The sequence below is a fragment of the Papaver somniferum genome, chromosome 1, assembly GCF_003573695.1.
Source record: "Papaver somniferum cultivar HN1 chromosome 1, ASM357369v1, whole genome shotgun sequence".
NCBI classification, from domain to species: domain Eukaryota; kingdom Viridiplantae; phylum Streptophyta; class Magnoliopsida; order Ranunculales; family Papaveraceae; genus Papaver; species Papaver somniferum.
This window is the reverse complement of record NC_039358.1, coordinates 133,250,819-133,264,656: the sequence shown is the minus strand read 5'-3', so window position 1 is coordinate 133,264,656 and position 13,838 is coordinate 133,250,819. Positions and strand designations below refer to the sequence as shown.

The 13,838-nt window shown below is 36.8% G+C and overlaps 1 protein-coding gene across 1 annotated transcript; it reads left to right on the top strand.

Moving 5' to 3' along the window:
- The first annotated feature begins 3,000 nt into the window (after nucleotides 1-3,000).
- Nucleotides 3,001-3,612, top strand: LOC113350949 (methylmalonate-semialdehyde dehydrogenase [acylating], mitochondrial-like). The gene has a single exon (XM_026595047.1). The coding sequence runs from the start codon at nucleotides 3,001-3,003 to the stop codon at nucleotides 3,610-3,612; it is 612 nt and encodes a 203-aa protein (XP_026450832.1).
- Nucleotides 3,613-13,838: the final 10,226 nt, after the last annotated feature.

Here is a 13,838-nt window from a genome sequence, read left to right as displayed (position 1 = left end):
CTTCATTGGTAGGGAGAATCCCACTAAGAGACTTCCAGATGAAGTGTTTCGCTCTTGGTGGAAGATCAGTTTTCCAGAATAGGAACCAATTCAAATCTCTATTTCTTGTTGAGCCAACAAGAGTATTATTCAAAATCACTTTACAGGCGGATTTCACAGTAAATTTCCCACTATTTTCTGAGACCCATCTAAGGATATCATTACATATCACAGGTAGTCTAATATCAACTATTTTCTTAACAGTTTGTTGATCAAAAAGGGTCTCAAGAGTATTAACATTCCAGTTTTTATTGTTGGCATCTAACAGCTGACTGACTGTGGACATGTTTGAAGAGAACCTAGTGCTATCTAGCAAAATCTCAAGCCCTGGCACTCACTTATCTTTCCAAATAGAAACATCTTTCCCATCTCCTATTTTCCAGCAACTGAAATTTTTCACATGAACTAAACCTTTAGTTATGCCTCTCCAAACCCAGGATTCATTTTCAAAAAATTCACTATGTAAAGGATTAGAGCATCCTTGCAGGTGACCTTCTGTTGGGATACCAACACCAAATAGGATTACGGGTGCTTTTAGTAATTAGTTTAAGGTTATTTACTTGCTTTCCAAGATATATTCTCTATAAATATGTTAGTTTGTTATAGGGTTGATTTATCCAAGTAAATTAATGAAATCAATTTAAGTAAGCTCTGCTTATTGAGGTGGCTGATCTCCAATCTACGGATCAAATGGTTACTATCGTGTGTTAGTATTAGGGTCTTGTGTGATTAATATCAGGATCCTATCATCTGGTATCAACTAGGTTTAGATCTTCATTATTATTCATTACATCTTCCGCTGCTATACATCCCATCTGTATCCTTATTATTCAAAAAAAAAAAAAAAAACAACAACGAACGATTGATTGCTGACATTATCTATCGAAAAGCATCATTCAACGAATAAAAAAAATAAATAATCATATCAAGTACCACAACAGCTATTATCATCACCTGTTGACGGGAGCGACAACAACATTATTGGTTGTGTAACTATATACTTGCTTGCTTTAAGTTTTTGCTTCTGTTACCGTCATCCATTAATTAATCCATCAGTCAGTTGAAGGTTTGATCCTCGTTATCCTGCAATACAAGTTTTTTCTTTTGGATTTTGACGATGGTGCAGACTACACGATTAGATTTGTTGTTAAAACAAATGATGGCAGATCGTATAGCTTCAAATATAAGATTTGAGTCTTGGCATGCTTCTCATACCGCCATGCATAATACCTTGCTTGCTAATCTGGAGAAAAGTCGTGCGGTGACAAATCGCCTCCTGAAGCTCTTTCTTAACAGCAACAAGATGACAAGGGCTTCCCTGAAGTTGCACCGGTTCAAGTCATGGTGATTTCTGTGCCTGACAAAAGTGCAGATGTTATAGATTCTAGTGCAAGACTTGATGTCATACTTGCAGAGTTAGGAGGTGTGCCTGCAATAAGTTTGAAGTTCCCTAATTTTGATGAAGATGACGCGGAAGGCTGGCTTTTTCAAGCACAAGAATACTTTAGTCTCCATGGTGTAAATGATGCCGAAAAAGTATCCATGGCTGTTGTCCATCTCAATGGTGATGCAATTCGTTGGTACGAGAGGAAGATATATGATCTAGGAGAAATAACATGGCCACAGTTCCGTCGTACACTTTGTTCTCGATTCCTATCTCGCAAGCGTATTAATCCATGCTACACCCATTCCACATTGGCGCAAACAGGTACCAACTCCATCAACATTTCTCAATCCAATGCCACATCAGAAGTCAGTGGAAATAATAAGGATCCATTTAGGTCTTTGTTGAATTTTGGGGGTAAAAAGGAAGCTCCAATTAATGCGACGACACCAAAAAATGTCGGCACTATTAATGAAGATGGTACAATCCATGTTTATGCAACTAAAGATGCAACTGAAGAGCTGGATCCGCAACCTGAATTAAACTCGGCGTCTAATGGAGAAGAATTTAAGTCCCTTAAATCTACACTTGAGATGGATCAGTCAAGTCTCCCGGCTAATAAATCTTCTAACACAAGTTCCATTGAGCCGCATCGACGTACCACACATCCATCCACCAGAATTGCTAGACGTGATATATTGGAAGTTGCACTATCTTCAGAAAATGTTAGCGACGCTTGTAGCAATGCCAAAATCCATACCAACAAGGAGATACATCTAAATTCTAATGAAGATGACATTATAGTGAGTGCTTCCTTACGTAAGTCAACCGCTAGTGATTCAGTAGCTTCTAATCCATCAGCAAACGGTGATAGTACTGCTGAAAACACATCGGAGAGGCATAAAGAGTTGTCTACAGTTTCAGTGCACGAAGAGGATGATATCATTGATAAAGATTTTCCTTCAGTTCATCTTGGTTATGCTTATGTTAACTATTACAACCACCAAGATGTAGATACTCAAGGAAATTGTGATGTGTGTTTCGAAACTGAGGAAGAAATTGATAAGTATGACTTGTTTGATGTCGTTGGTATCAATTTTTAGTCCAATGAAGTCACAAAAACTGATGCAAACCACTGGGTCAGGAATCAGATAAATTATGGAAAGCTTGAAAATATGAAGAAGTTTTGCATTGTTTACAGCAAAGTAAGTCGTGAGAAATATTTTTACTCTCATATCGGCTATACTCGGAGGACATTTGATCGTGGTAAGGATGCTGCTATATCATCGAAGTCTCGCGGAGTAAACAGTGATAAGTCTTTATGCCTATGTGATCTTACGAATCAGACGTGTTGTAGCTATGACAATACTGGTCATTCGAAAGAGTATGGCTTCATAACTGCATCAAGTTGGGACCTTGAGGACAAAGTCCTATTGAAGGAGGGTGGAATGATAAGAGCTGCTCAAGAGGCTGTTTCACAAGTTCCATCGACAAGAAATGAGTAGTTTAAAGCTTTTGTTAGTGCTGCAACATTTCTATCATGGAGAAATATCGGTATTAATTCACGACAAAGGATAATGTTTAAACTGAAACAACTTACTTATAGAGATATGGACATCCATGGAATGGGAAGTCTCCAAATGAGGGATTTTGTTGCCAATGTGTCGAATGGAATTGATACCTACAGTATCAGAGAACCTCCTTGGGTTTGTGCAGGAATATTTCCTTCCAATTTTCTTGAGATGACTTCCTTATTGATGTTTCCTATGACAGTTACATGTAAAAATGCTTCCATCTTAAAGCCATCAGAACCGTGGGATCCAGGACCTTTTATGATACTCTCTATAGCGGCTATGAAACTTGTTTGGCCTAGTAGTTTCGTTGACATCATGCATGGTTCCTACCGTACTATTAATAATTGTATTGATGGTGACAACGAGGTTATATCAATTGTTGATTCAATTATTACAACGAGCACTCATATTTATATAAGGACAAAAGTTAAGGAGAAATGTGTTCATCCAGACAGAGGAGTCAAAAATCATGCAATTGTCATTCCATATGCAAGCATGGGCATTACAATGAATTCCTTCGCTGGATTTGGAGCTTGTAGTAAGAACGTCGACGAACCGCTACGCGACTTATTTGGATTAATAGTTCCTTTGGACGGGTCACGCCTATCAAGATAATGGAAGCCTCATTGGGTAGCAATTGCTAAGTTTGATGATATCCCTATGATGAGTTATAACGATCAACTTGAGGACAAGTTGCATTTCAAGGGGTTGGGGATGTTGTTATACCAACACCAAATAGGATTATGGGTGCTTTTAGTAATTAGTTTAGGGTTATTTACTTTCTTTCCAAGATATATTTTCTATAAATATGTTAGTTTGTTATAGGGTTTGATTTATCCAAGTAAATTAATGAAATCAATTTAAGTAAGCTCTGCTTATTGAGGTGGCTGATCTCCAATCAACGGATCAAATGGTTAATATGGTGTGTTAGTATTAGGGTCTTGTGTGATTAGGGATGTCAACGGTAGCTATCGAAACGGATAATTGCTATACCGTATCCGTTACCGTTAATTTTATCGGATATTGAAGTTTTTATTCGCTATCCGTTCCGTTAAGAGTAACGGATATTCGATAATATCCCTTAATTATCCGTTTCCGATAATAAATTAAAAAACAGTTAAAATGTTGAAATGAATCGGGAAAAAATCAAATCTTCTTTGAGACTCAGAATGGAAACCAGTCGCTCTACTCTCTGTCTCTGAGTTAGAGTCTCAGTCTTAGACTCTTAGTTTCTAGAATTTCTTTTAGTTTACCCTGATAGTCAATAGGGTTACGGGTATATGTATATTACATATATACCCTCGCTATCGGATACGGATAATTATCCGTCGGATACTAACACAACCGAATCCGTTACATTAATAGGTGATTATCCGATATGATTATCCGACACCGATACCGATATCCGAAACTTCGGATAATATCCTAACGATTCAAACGAACTCTAACGGATAGCGGATATTCGGGTATCCATTGACAGCCCTATGTGTGATTAATATCAGGATCCTATCACCTTCCTCCAAGCTAATTTAGTTAAGAGAGTTTCATTCATAATAGCAGACTGTCTGATACCTAGACCTCCTAAACATTTAGGCAGAGCTATGTTGTTCCATTTTTTTTTATGTAGACTCCCTTAGTATTTTTCTTTTAGTTCCACCAGAATTTACTTTGAATAAAATCCATCTTGTTTGTAAGGGCTTTAGGCATTGGGAACACAGCCATGTGGTGAGAGGATAGAGTACATAACTGATTGAATTAGAACAATTCTTTCAGGTTGGCTTAGGAATTTTTATTGCCAGGGATCAAGCTTGCCATCATATATGTCCATAAGCTCACTAAAGGTTTGGGTCTTATTTTGCTGGATCAAAAGTGGAACTCCTAAATATTTGGCATTAAGTGCAAGTTTCTTGACGCCTAGGATGTTTGAGATTTCAGTCTTAACACTATTAGGCACTTTGGGACTAAAAGACATACCTGATTTGTCATAGTTGATAGCCTGTCCAAAAAAAAGGCTGAACTGATCTATAATAGTAGCTAGATTTCTAGCTCCCTTAGCATTAGCCCTAGTAAAGAGGAGGTAGTCATCTGTAAAGAAGAGGTGAGACACAACAGGACTAAACTTGTTAGTTGTCATTCCTTGAATTTTATTATCTCTTTCAGCTTCCATAAGAGCTCTAGAAAAAGAGTCCATACAAAGAATAAAAAGATAGGGAGAAATAGGATCTCCTTGTCTCAATCCTCTTTGAGGAGTAAAGACCTCACCCGGTGAGCCATTTAGCATGATAGAAGTGGACAGTGCTAAGGCATTGTTCAATCATCTTGCACCAATCATCACAAAATCCTAATCTTTTTAAAGTAGCTAACAGAAATGGCCATTCTATTCTATCAAAAGCTTTAGACATGTCAGGCTTCATAGTCATCCACCCATTTATAGCTTTACATTTTTTCATTGAGTGAATCAACTCATGGGCAATGACAATATTGTCTGTAATAACCCTGCCAGATAAGAATGTTGTTTGGTAAGGAGAAATAATCTTATCAAGGAGACCCTTAAGTCTAGTTGCTAGAAGATTAGAAATAATCTTGTAAGCTACATTACAAAGACTTATAGGTCTAAAACCAGCAACATTTTTAAGGCAATTATACTTAGGAATTAAGGCAGTAAAATTGTGGTTCATTTGTTTTAGCATAAACTTAGACTGGAAAAAAGATTGCACCATACTTACAGTGTCATTACCTATAGTTTCCCATATTTCTTGGTAAAATCCAGGTGGGAACCCATCTGGTCCTGGAGTAGTCCATGGTTGCATTCCAAAGACAGTATGCTTAACTTCCTCATGAGAGGGTATTCTAGTCAGCATTCTGTTATCCTCATCAGTCACACAAGGATTAATGTATTGAAGATAGTTACTGGCATTTGGAGGATTAGAATATCTACTCATTTTTAGGAAATGTGCCTTGAGATTATATGCAATGTCATTCCCATCAGTGAGCCATATACCAAAATCATTCTAAGTACAATCAATATTAATTCTTCTTTTTCTAAAGTTTGCTTTATTATGAAAACATGTCGTGTTCCTGTCACCAAACCTGAAAGCATCCTCTTTACCTCTTTGTTTCCAGTAGTCTTCCTCAGCATACCACCTGTTCAAATCCTTACTCAATTCAACAACATTAGGAGAATTCATATGATGGCCATTAACAAGCAGACTGTTAATATGGTTTTCCACTTTAACAATTTGGGTTGGTATATGACCAAAATGATTGTAGTTCCAATTCCTAAGAAGTTGTTTAGTTGCAAAAAGAGTTTTAGCATGTCTATAAGGAGCATACTCACTACCATTATACTTCCAGTTACTCTCAATAAGAGTTTTACAAGAGGCATCCCTAAATCAAGTTCTATTGAATCTATATGGTTTTTGGGTTGAGGTATCATTTCTAGAAGTGCATAGGAGAATAGGACAGTGATCACTAGCATTGGGTATCATGTGGTAAACAATAGCATTATGAAATATATTAATCCAATTTATACAAGTTAGGATCTATATAATCTTTCCAAAATGAGTTCTTGACATTTTCTCCTATTTGTCCAAGTGAAAGTGTTACCTATAAAATCAAGAGAATGAAGACCTACATTACCAAGAATCAAGTTAGCCTATATAGTTGAGCTTGAGTGACTGGGTTACCTCCCTCTTTGTCTTCTTTATTTATAATGAAATTCAAATCTCCTAAAACACACCACGGTATGTTAAGGGAAGCAGAAACTTCGTTCAAATAATCTCATTGAGCATCTTTAGTATCAGCATCAAGAGAACCATAAATGAATGACATTAAGGTGCCATTGGTCCTGGCGTCAATAATAACAATCATGTTAGAGCATAGCTCGGTCAACCTCGCATGCGTTGCTATCTCAAGCATGTTTGTCAATGTTAGTGATCAAAACTATAAGTCTTGATTTCTAGCCTACATAGCTAAGTCTCGGACTAGGATAGAAAAGTGTAGTTGAGCTCAAGGACTTCATGGCGATTCATCATACAACGACGAAGATCTATACAAGGAACTGTGGAACTTCATCAACAAAAAGGTATGTGGAGACTTGAACTTATCTATCACTCAAAAGTCTATCTCTTCTATCTCCTACTTATTATGAGACAAAAGTCGTATGCTATATAGACTAAATCATACAATTTGACATTTCGAGCTGAGCATTCATTGCTTATATTTTATCTCGAAATCATGTGTTGGTAAAGCGTTTCACTTTGATCAAGTTTATCTTCACCTAGTGACGAAAGTCATGAAAAGTTTCAATCACTTTGAGAATTGCTCTGACGTGAATCGGTCTGTGAATAAAGTCTACATAGCGTCCTCTGAGAATGTCTCAATGATTGAAATGAAAGTTTAGATTACATAACCATGTATTCCTTGAACCAAAGTTTTCGAACTTTGTTGATCAAGAGAAATCGGGAGGATTGTGGAAATTGGCTTGCCAAGTCTGCGAACTGTCAAAAGTTCTCGACCGAGAATTTCTGCTGGGATTTTCCAAAACTCGTTTGTGTGCTAAGTCCGCGAACTGGCGGAAGTTCTCTTTCCGAGAATTTCTGCTGAGTTTGGAAAACTCAACCGATTAACTTAAGTCTGCGAACTTGTTTGTGAACTTAAGAGGTTATGATTTAAAGATGTGCTCTGAACATGAAACATTAAATTACTAAGGAATGCTTTATGCAAACCGTGGCTATAATGTTCATGAGTCGATTCAATCGAATCGAATTATCTTTGTTTAAATTGTGTCTTGTGTAGTTACATAAGATCTCACAGCAATTGAACAACTCTTTAACTAGTTCATTTGAGTCAATTGAACTTGTTATGGTGAAGAAGAACAAGGTTAATATGAAATGCTCATATGGTTAACCTTTTGGGTTACTATGTTGAACCAACATACACGTACACGTTTGGGCATGGTTTTCACGAACCCAGTAAACGTCTACCCAAGTGTGTGTGACAAGCTAAGTTTTCGATCTAACGGTAGAGAAATATTAGCTTGAATCTAAATCAGGTTTTCATCTAACGGTAAATAAGGATTGCTTTGTAACTAAGGCAAAACCCTGATTTGAAGGCTATATAAAGGAGACATCTAGCATTGTGCAAAACTAATCCCCACATGTCTGTGTGCTACTAGTGCGCCCGCTAGAGTCGATCTCCATTAACCTTTGATTTTCTTCTCGAAAATCAGGTTAACGACTTAAAGACTTCATTGGGATTGTGAAGCCAGACCGATACTACTTTATCGTAGTTGTGTGATCTGATCTTGCATCTTCTGTCGTACGAGTATAATCGATTGATTGACTTGAGATCATGAGAGTTCTCCGATAGGCAAGATAAAAAAGTCACAAACATCTTCGTCTCAGTGTTTGTGATTCCTCGACAATCCGCTTGTGTAGTCAGGAAGGATTGTAGAGAGGTGATTGATTAATCTAGGCTGTTCTTCGGGAATATAAGATTGGATTATCAATTGGTTCTTGTTACCTTGATTTTATATCTAAAGACAGAACAAAACCTAGGGTTTATCTGTGGGAGACAGATTTATCCTCTTACAGACTTTTTTGTGTGAGACAGATCTGTTTAGTATCAAGTCTGTGATTTTGGGTTACAACAACTCTTGGTTGTGGGTGAGATCAGCTAAGGGAATCAAGTGCGCAGTATCCTGCTGGGATTAGAGGCGTAGGAGTACAACTGTACCTTGGATCGGTGGGAGACTGATTGCGGTTCAACTATAGTTCAGTCCGAAGTTAGTTTGCAGTAGGCTAGTGTCTGTAGCGGCTTAATACAGTGTGTATTCAATCTGGACTAGGTCCCGGGGTTTTTCTGCATTTGCGGTTTCCTCGGTAACAAAATTTCTGGTGTTTGTGTTATTTCTTTTCCGCATCATATTTTATATAATTGAAATAATACAGGTTGTGCGTTCGTGATCATCAATTGGAAATCCAACCTTTGGTTGTTGATTGATATTGATTGATCTTTGGACATTGGTCTTTGGTACCGTCCAAGTATTCCTTGTATTTGATAAAGACTCTCTATTGTTTTTAGCTTGAGTAAAAATCAAATCAAGAGAGAGATATTAACTCCTTGAGATACTTTTATCTAGATTGAGTCTGACTGTCTAGTTGATTCTCTAGCAAAGTATTTTGGAGTTAGTCCATACAAATTGCTATGCGAAATATTGGGTGGTGTTGTTAGACCCCCAGCTTTTTCAATTGGAATCAGAGCAGGCAAACACGTTTAAGACCTCATCAGTCTGTGTTTATAGCGATCTGACTCTATGGACAAGAGTACTATCTATGATAACGCAACATCAGGTCAGGGTTATTCAGATAAGCTTCAGAGATCTGAAACCTTTGAGAAAAACTCCTTCTCGTCTCCTTCTTCTGAATCTGCACTCAACTAGAAAAAATCTCTTGATGAACAGTTGGATGATCTTTCAGATGACAGTGATTCAGAAGAAGAACAGTCTGTTGATGAGGAAGTTTCTCAATACATCATGTTGTTTAATCGTGAATTAAAAGAAACCAAGACAACTGCTTCCCTGAGAAAATTCATGGGTCCTCTCTGTCAAGAAAACAGAAAATTGAGAAAACTCTTCAAGGGTTATGATGGTGGATACAAACTATTACAATCTACTGTTAAAGATCATGAAGAAGAGGTACGCTAAAAAAAAACTGAATGCGATAATCTTCTTCGTAACCTCGGTGTGTTAAAATAAAGGCTTGATGAAACTGAAGCAAGATATGAATCTCAGCGTAAATGGTTAAAGGACAAAGAACATCAGTTTCTTACCAAAGAAAAATCCTTGAAAACTGAACTTGCGGCTGCGCTTGAGAAAGTAAAATCTCTGGAGGAAAATCTGAAGAGATTCAAAATTAGCTCTACAAAGCTATGATCTATGCTTGGAGCATGTAAAGAACATCGTGATACACGTGGTATGGGCTATAAAGGTATAGACATTCCAAGCACAAGTAAGATCAACTTTGTTAGAGCCGTTAATAATACTTCATGTGAAAGACCTGTGTCAGCTTGCAATAACAAGGATTATACTCCAACAAAGTCTGCTAGTAAGAGAACCAGTGAATATAAATCCTTTCACTGCTATTTCTGCGGGAACAAAGGACACTCTGAGCAAAGATGTCGTATTCGAAAAAGGAATGAAAAACTTTGTAACATTCTTGCGTGGATGTCTAAAGAAGTTGTTAAACCTGTATCATAGATTGGAAGAATCAAGGACTCTCGCTATCAAAGGATGAAGTGTGATAAAGTTGATCCTTGCCATGTTCCTTCGAAGGATTTCTAGAAAGGAAGAAAAAAGAATGACAAAAGTGTAACGGATCTGTTAAATCAGTCTGAAAAGAGAAAAATGAACAGAAGGAAGAAAAGGTCAGGTTCCTAAAATTCTCTCAAAAAGGACTGTGAATCCAAGACTTCCAATTCATACTTCTTACATGTCAACAATCGTGTCTCTGATCTGAAGATTCACATAAATAGACTAAGACGGAATATCAAGAAAACATGGAATGTTGTTAACCCATGTACTTCTAAATCTTCTCTTGATAATACTTCTTCAACTAAACCAGGTAGTTTGTTAAATACCGATGGAAAGGAAAAAGAAGAAGTAAACAATGATGAGCAAGATGTTCATCTTATTACACCCTGACATGTTTATGTTGCATCTCTTTTTAATTTTTGTCCTGTTAAAAAGGGATGCTCTTGATTCTAAGGATTTTTCGTCTTGAGAAAGCTGTCAGGATTGTACTGCATTCGTTGTTACTTTATTCTGTTTGCTCCTTAACATCTATTTTGGGCTTCCTGGTCTATCATAGGCCCGTTTCTCTAGTATACGCACCAACCCTCACGAACGTCATGGTTCCTAGGTTTTGAAGGAATTTCTTATATATATATATTGTGTTCCAAAGGTGCAAAAAGATTTTCTAAAAGTCTTTTTGGTGCACAATGAAGGGAAGCAGCAAAGTTGATGATGTTGAGCTATGTCCTATTGATATCTCATGCTTTCATGCTCTTGATCATGAAAACGAAGACAAACTGCCAGTTCAGATTTCTTCACAATTGGTAGGAAATCTTCTTGGAGACTTTAAGATCGTTCGCGAACAGCTTGGTATCGCAACACGGAATTTAGACTACCTAAAAGACGAACTAAGGAAGGCAACTGAGGAACTCGTTCTTGTTCAATCCCTGGTTGCAGACAAGATTTAGCATTTCATCTGATCTTGGTTCTAGTTGTTTACCTAGAACGTCTTCCGTTTTGGATTAGCTGGAAGAATAACTAGTGCTTTGAATAGCGATGATTGTGACTACACATAGCTATTTTTGTTTTCATCTTCTTATGTTATTTTTTAGGTTTATTGGTTTTAAATTCTAAAAATATTTGGAGGATGGTGTTTATTGCAGTATTTTAATGGTTTGTGATATTGCAATATTTTTATGGGATATGTATTGTTTGCATCCGTGAACTTGAAGGTCCCATATTGCAGTCAAAAGTAAAGTCGTTCATGAATCGATATTCGTATGGATGAAAGGACGAATGGAATTTTGACATATACAAAAGTTAAGCCCATGTAATCATTAATTTGATGGAAAATAGGATAAAATCTTTTGTTCAACAAGGATAAAGTCTATTATGTCGTTATGATGGAAAATAGAATAAATCCTTGTATGTTATCCACGGTATTGATCTTCATTGATCCATTTTATTATGTTTTACCGTGAAGGCTCCATTGTGGGTCTTATGTTGAGCACCTTACAACTAAGTCAATTTACCTTGGCTTTGTTGGTTGTTTCATAAGATGCTATATGTCGAGCATTAAGAACTAAATTAATCAACTTGTTTGGTTATTTAGATAGTACTCCATAAGTCTTCTTTCTTATGTCGAGTACATGTACGATTAAGGTTGTCATATTCTATGATGAACTTAGTCGGGGTTCCATAAGTTATTTTATGTTGAGCCCAAAATAATTAAATTGATTACTTTGGTGATTAGTTTGGTTATTTGTATTCCAATTAGATTAATTATAGGTTCTCTTGAAATTAATCTAGTTGAGTTTTCATATATTCCACAAGTTCTTGTGTTGAGTATATGAAAGGCTACACTATCACGTTCTTTGGTTAATGTAGTCATATATTCCGTAAGGTTTTCCTTATGTTGAGTATTTGAACGGTTAAGTTAGTCATATCCGTGTGATTGACTTAGTCATATCTCCGTGAGTTTACTTATGTTGAGCACTTTCAATTAAATTGATCACTTTTGTGGTTTTGATTTAGTTGTGTATTCCAATTGAATTAATCATGGGTTTACTTGTGGTTAATTTGATTGAGATTTGGATATAGAAAATCATTCCTATGGTTTTTGGTGTCCAATATAAAATCCTTCTTTTCTTTCGAAATTAAGGTCGCTCTTATTGTTCTCTCTGGAATGACATCAAATGGGGGAGAGTTCTTTTGAACTTGTGTTTAATGGTAATATCTTGCGGGGAGTGCGGCTGTGGAATTTTATAGGGGTTATCTTGTATCTTAAAACTCCTTGATGAATGTTGTTAGCTTCGGCTATTAGATTGCATCTAAATTAAGTTGGTATGTATTTTTCTTTTGGTCATGAAATGTCTCTTGTGGAAATTTCATTATGATCCCATTCTTGTACCTTTGCCAATTTTATTGACAAAAAGGGGGAAAAATATTGTAGTTCACACAACAAATACATATGGTTTTCGGATCATTGTGTAAGGGGGAGTGGTTTCCATGATCGAGATGGAGTATTGACTAAGGGGGAGTGATACATATCACCGTAGTATTATTGTTAAAGTCGTGATACAATTGGACTTTGATGTTATATAATAATACTATTACACTGTATAATAATGATCGAGAATCTCGATTTCTCTCATTGTTATAGCTACGGATCTTCAACAACGATGGTGCTAAACATACAACCTTTGGGATCATTGGAGTACTTGGAAGGACGGAGATTTCAAGGAACGTTGAAGATTAGACTATGGAATAGGAGCCACTAAAGTTTATCTTTTTTGTATTTCATATGTATTAATAGTTTTGTCACTAAAATTGACAAAGGGGGAGATTGTTAGAGCACAGCTCGGTCAACCTCGCATGCATTGCTATCTCAAGCATGTTTGTCAATGTTAGTGATAAAAACTATAAATCTTGATTTCTAGCCTACATAGCTAAGTCTCGGACTAGGATGGAAAGTGTAGTTGAGCTCAAGGACTTCATGGCGATTCATCATACAACGACGAAGATCTATACAAGGAACCGTGGAACTTCATCAACAAAAAGGTATGTGGAGACTTGAACTTATCTATCACTCAAAATTCTATCTCTTTTATCTCCTACCTTATGAGACAAAAGTCGTATGCTTTATAGACTAGATCATACACATTTGACATTTCGAGCTGAGCATTCATTGCTTATCTTTTATCTCGAAATCGTGTGTTGGTAAAGCGTTTCGCTTTGATCAAGTTTATCTTCACCTAGTGACGAAAGTCATGAAAAGTTTCAATCACTTTGAGAATTGCTCTGACGTGAATCGGTCTGTGAATAACGGCTACATAGCGTCCTCTGAGAATGTCTCAATGATTGAAGTGAGAGTTCACATTACATAACCATGTTTTTCTTGAACCAAAGTTTTCGAACTTTGTTGATCAAGAAAAATCGGAAGGATTGTGGAATTGGATTGCCAAGTCCGCGAACCTAGTTCGCAGACTCAGTCCGCGAACCGTCGGAAGTTCTCGACCGAGAATTTATGCTGGGATTTTCCAAAACTCGT

What these genes read in the sequence shown, in the direction of transcription:
- LOC113350949 (XM_026595047.1), top strand. Translation starts at nt 3,001, where the DNA reads ATGTTTAAACTGAAACAACTTACTTATAGAGATATGGACATCCATGGA.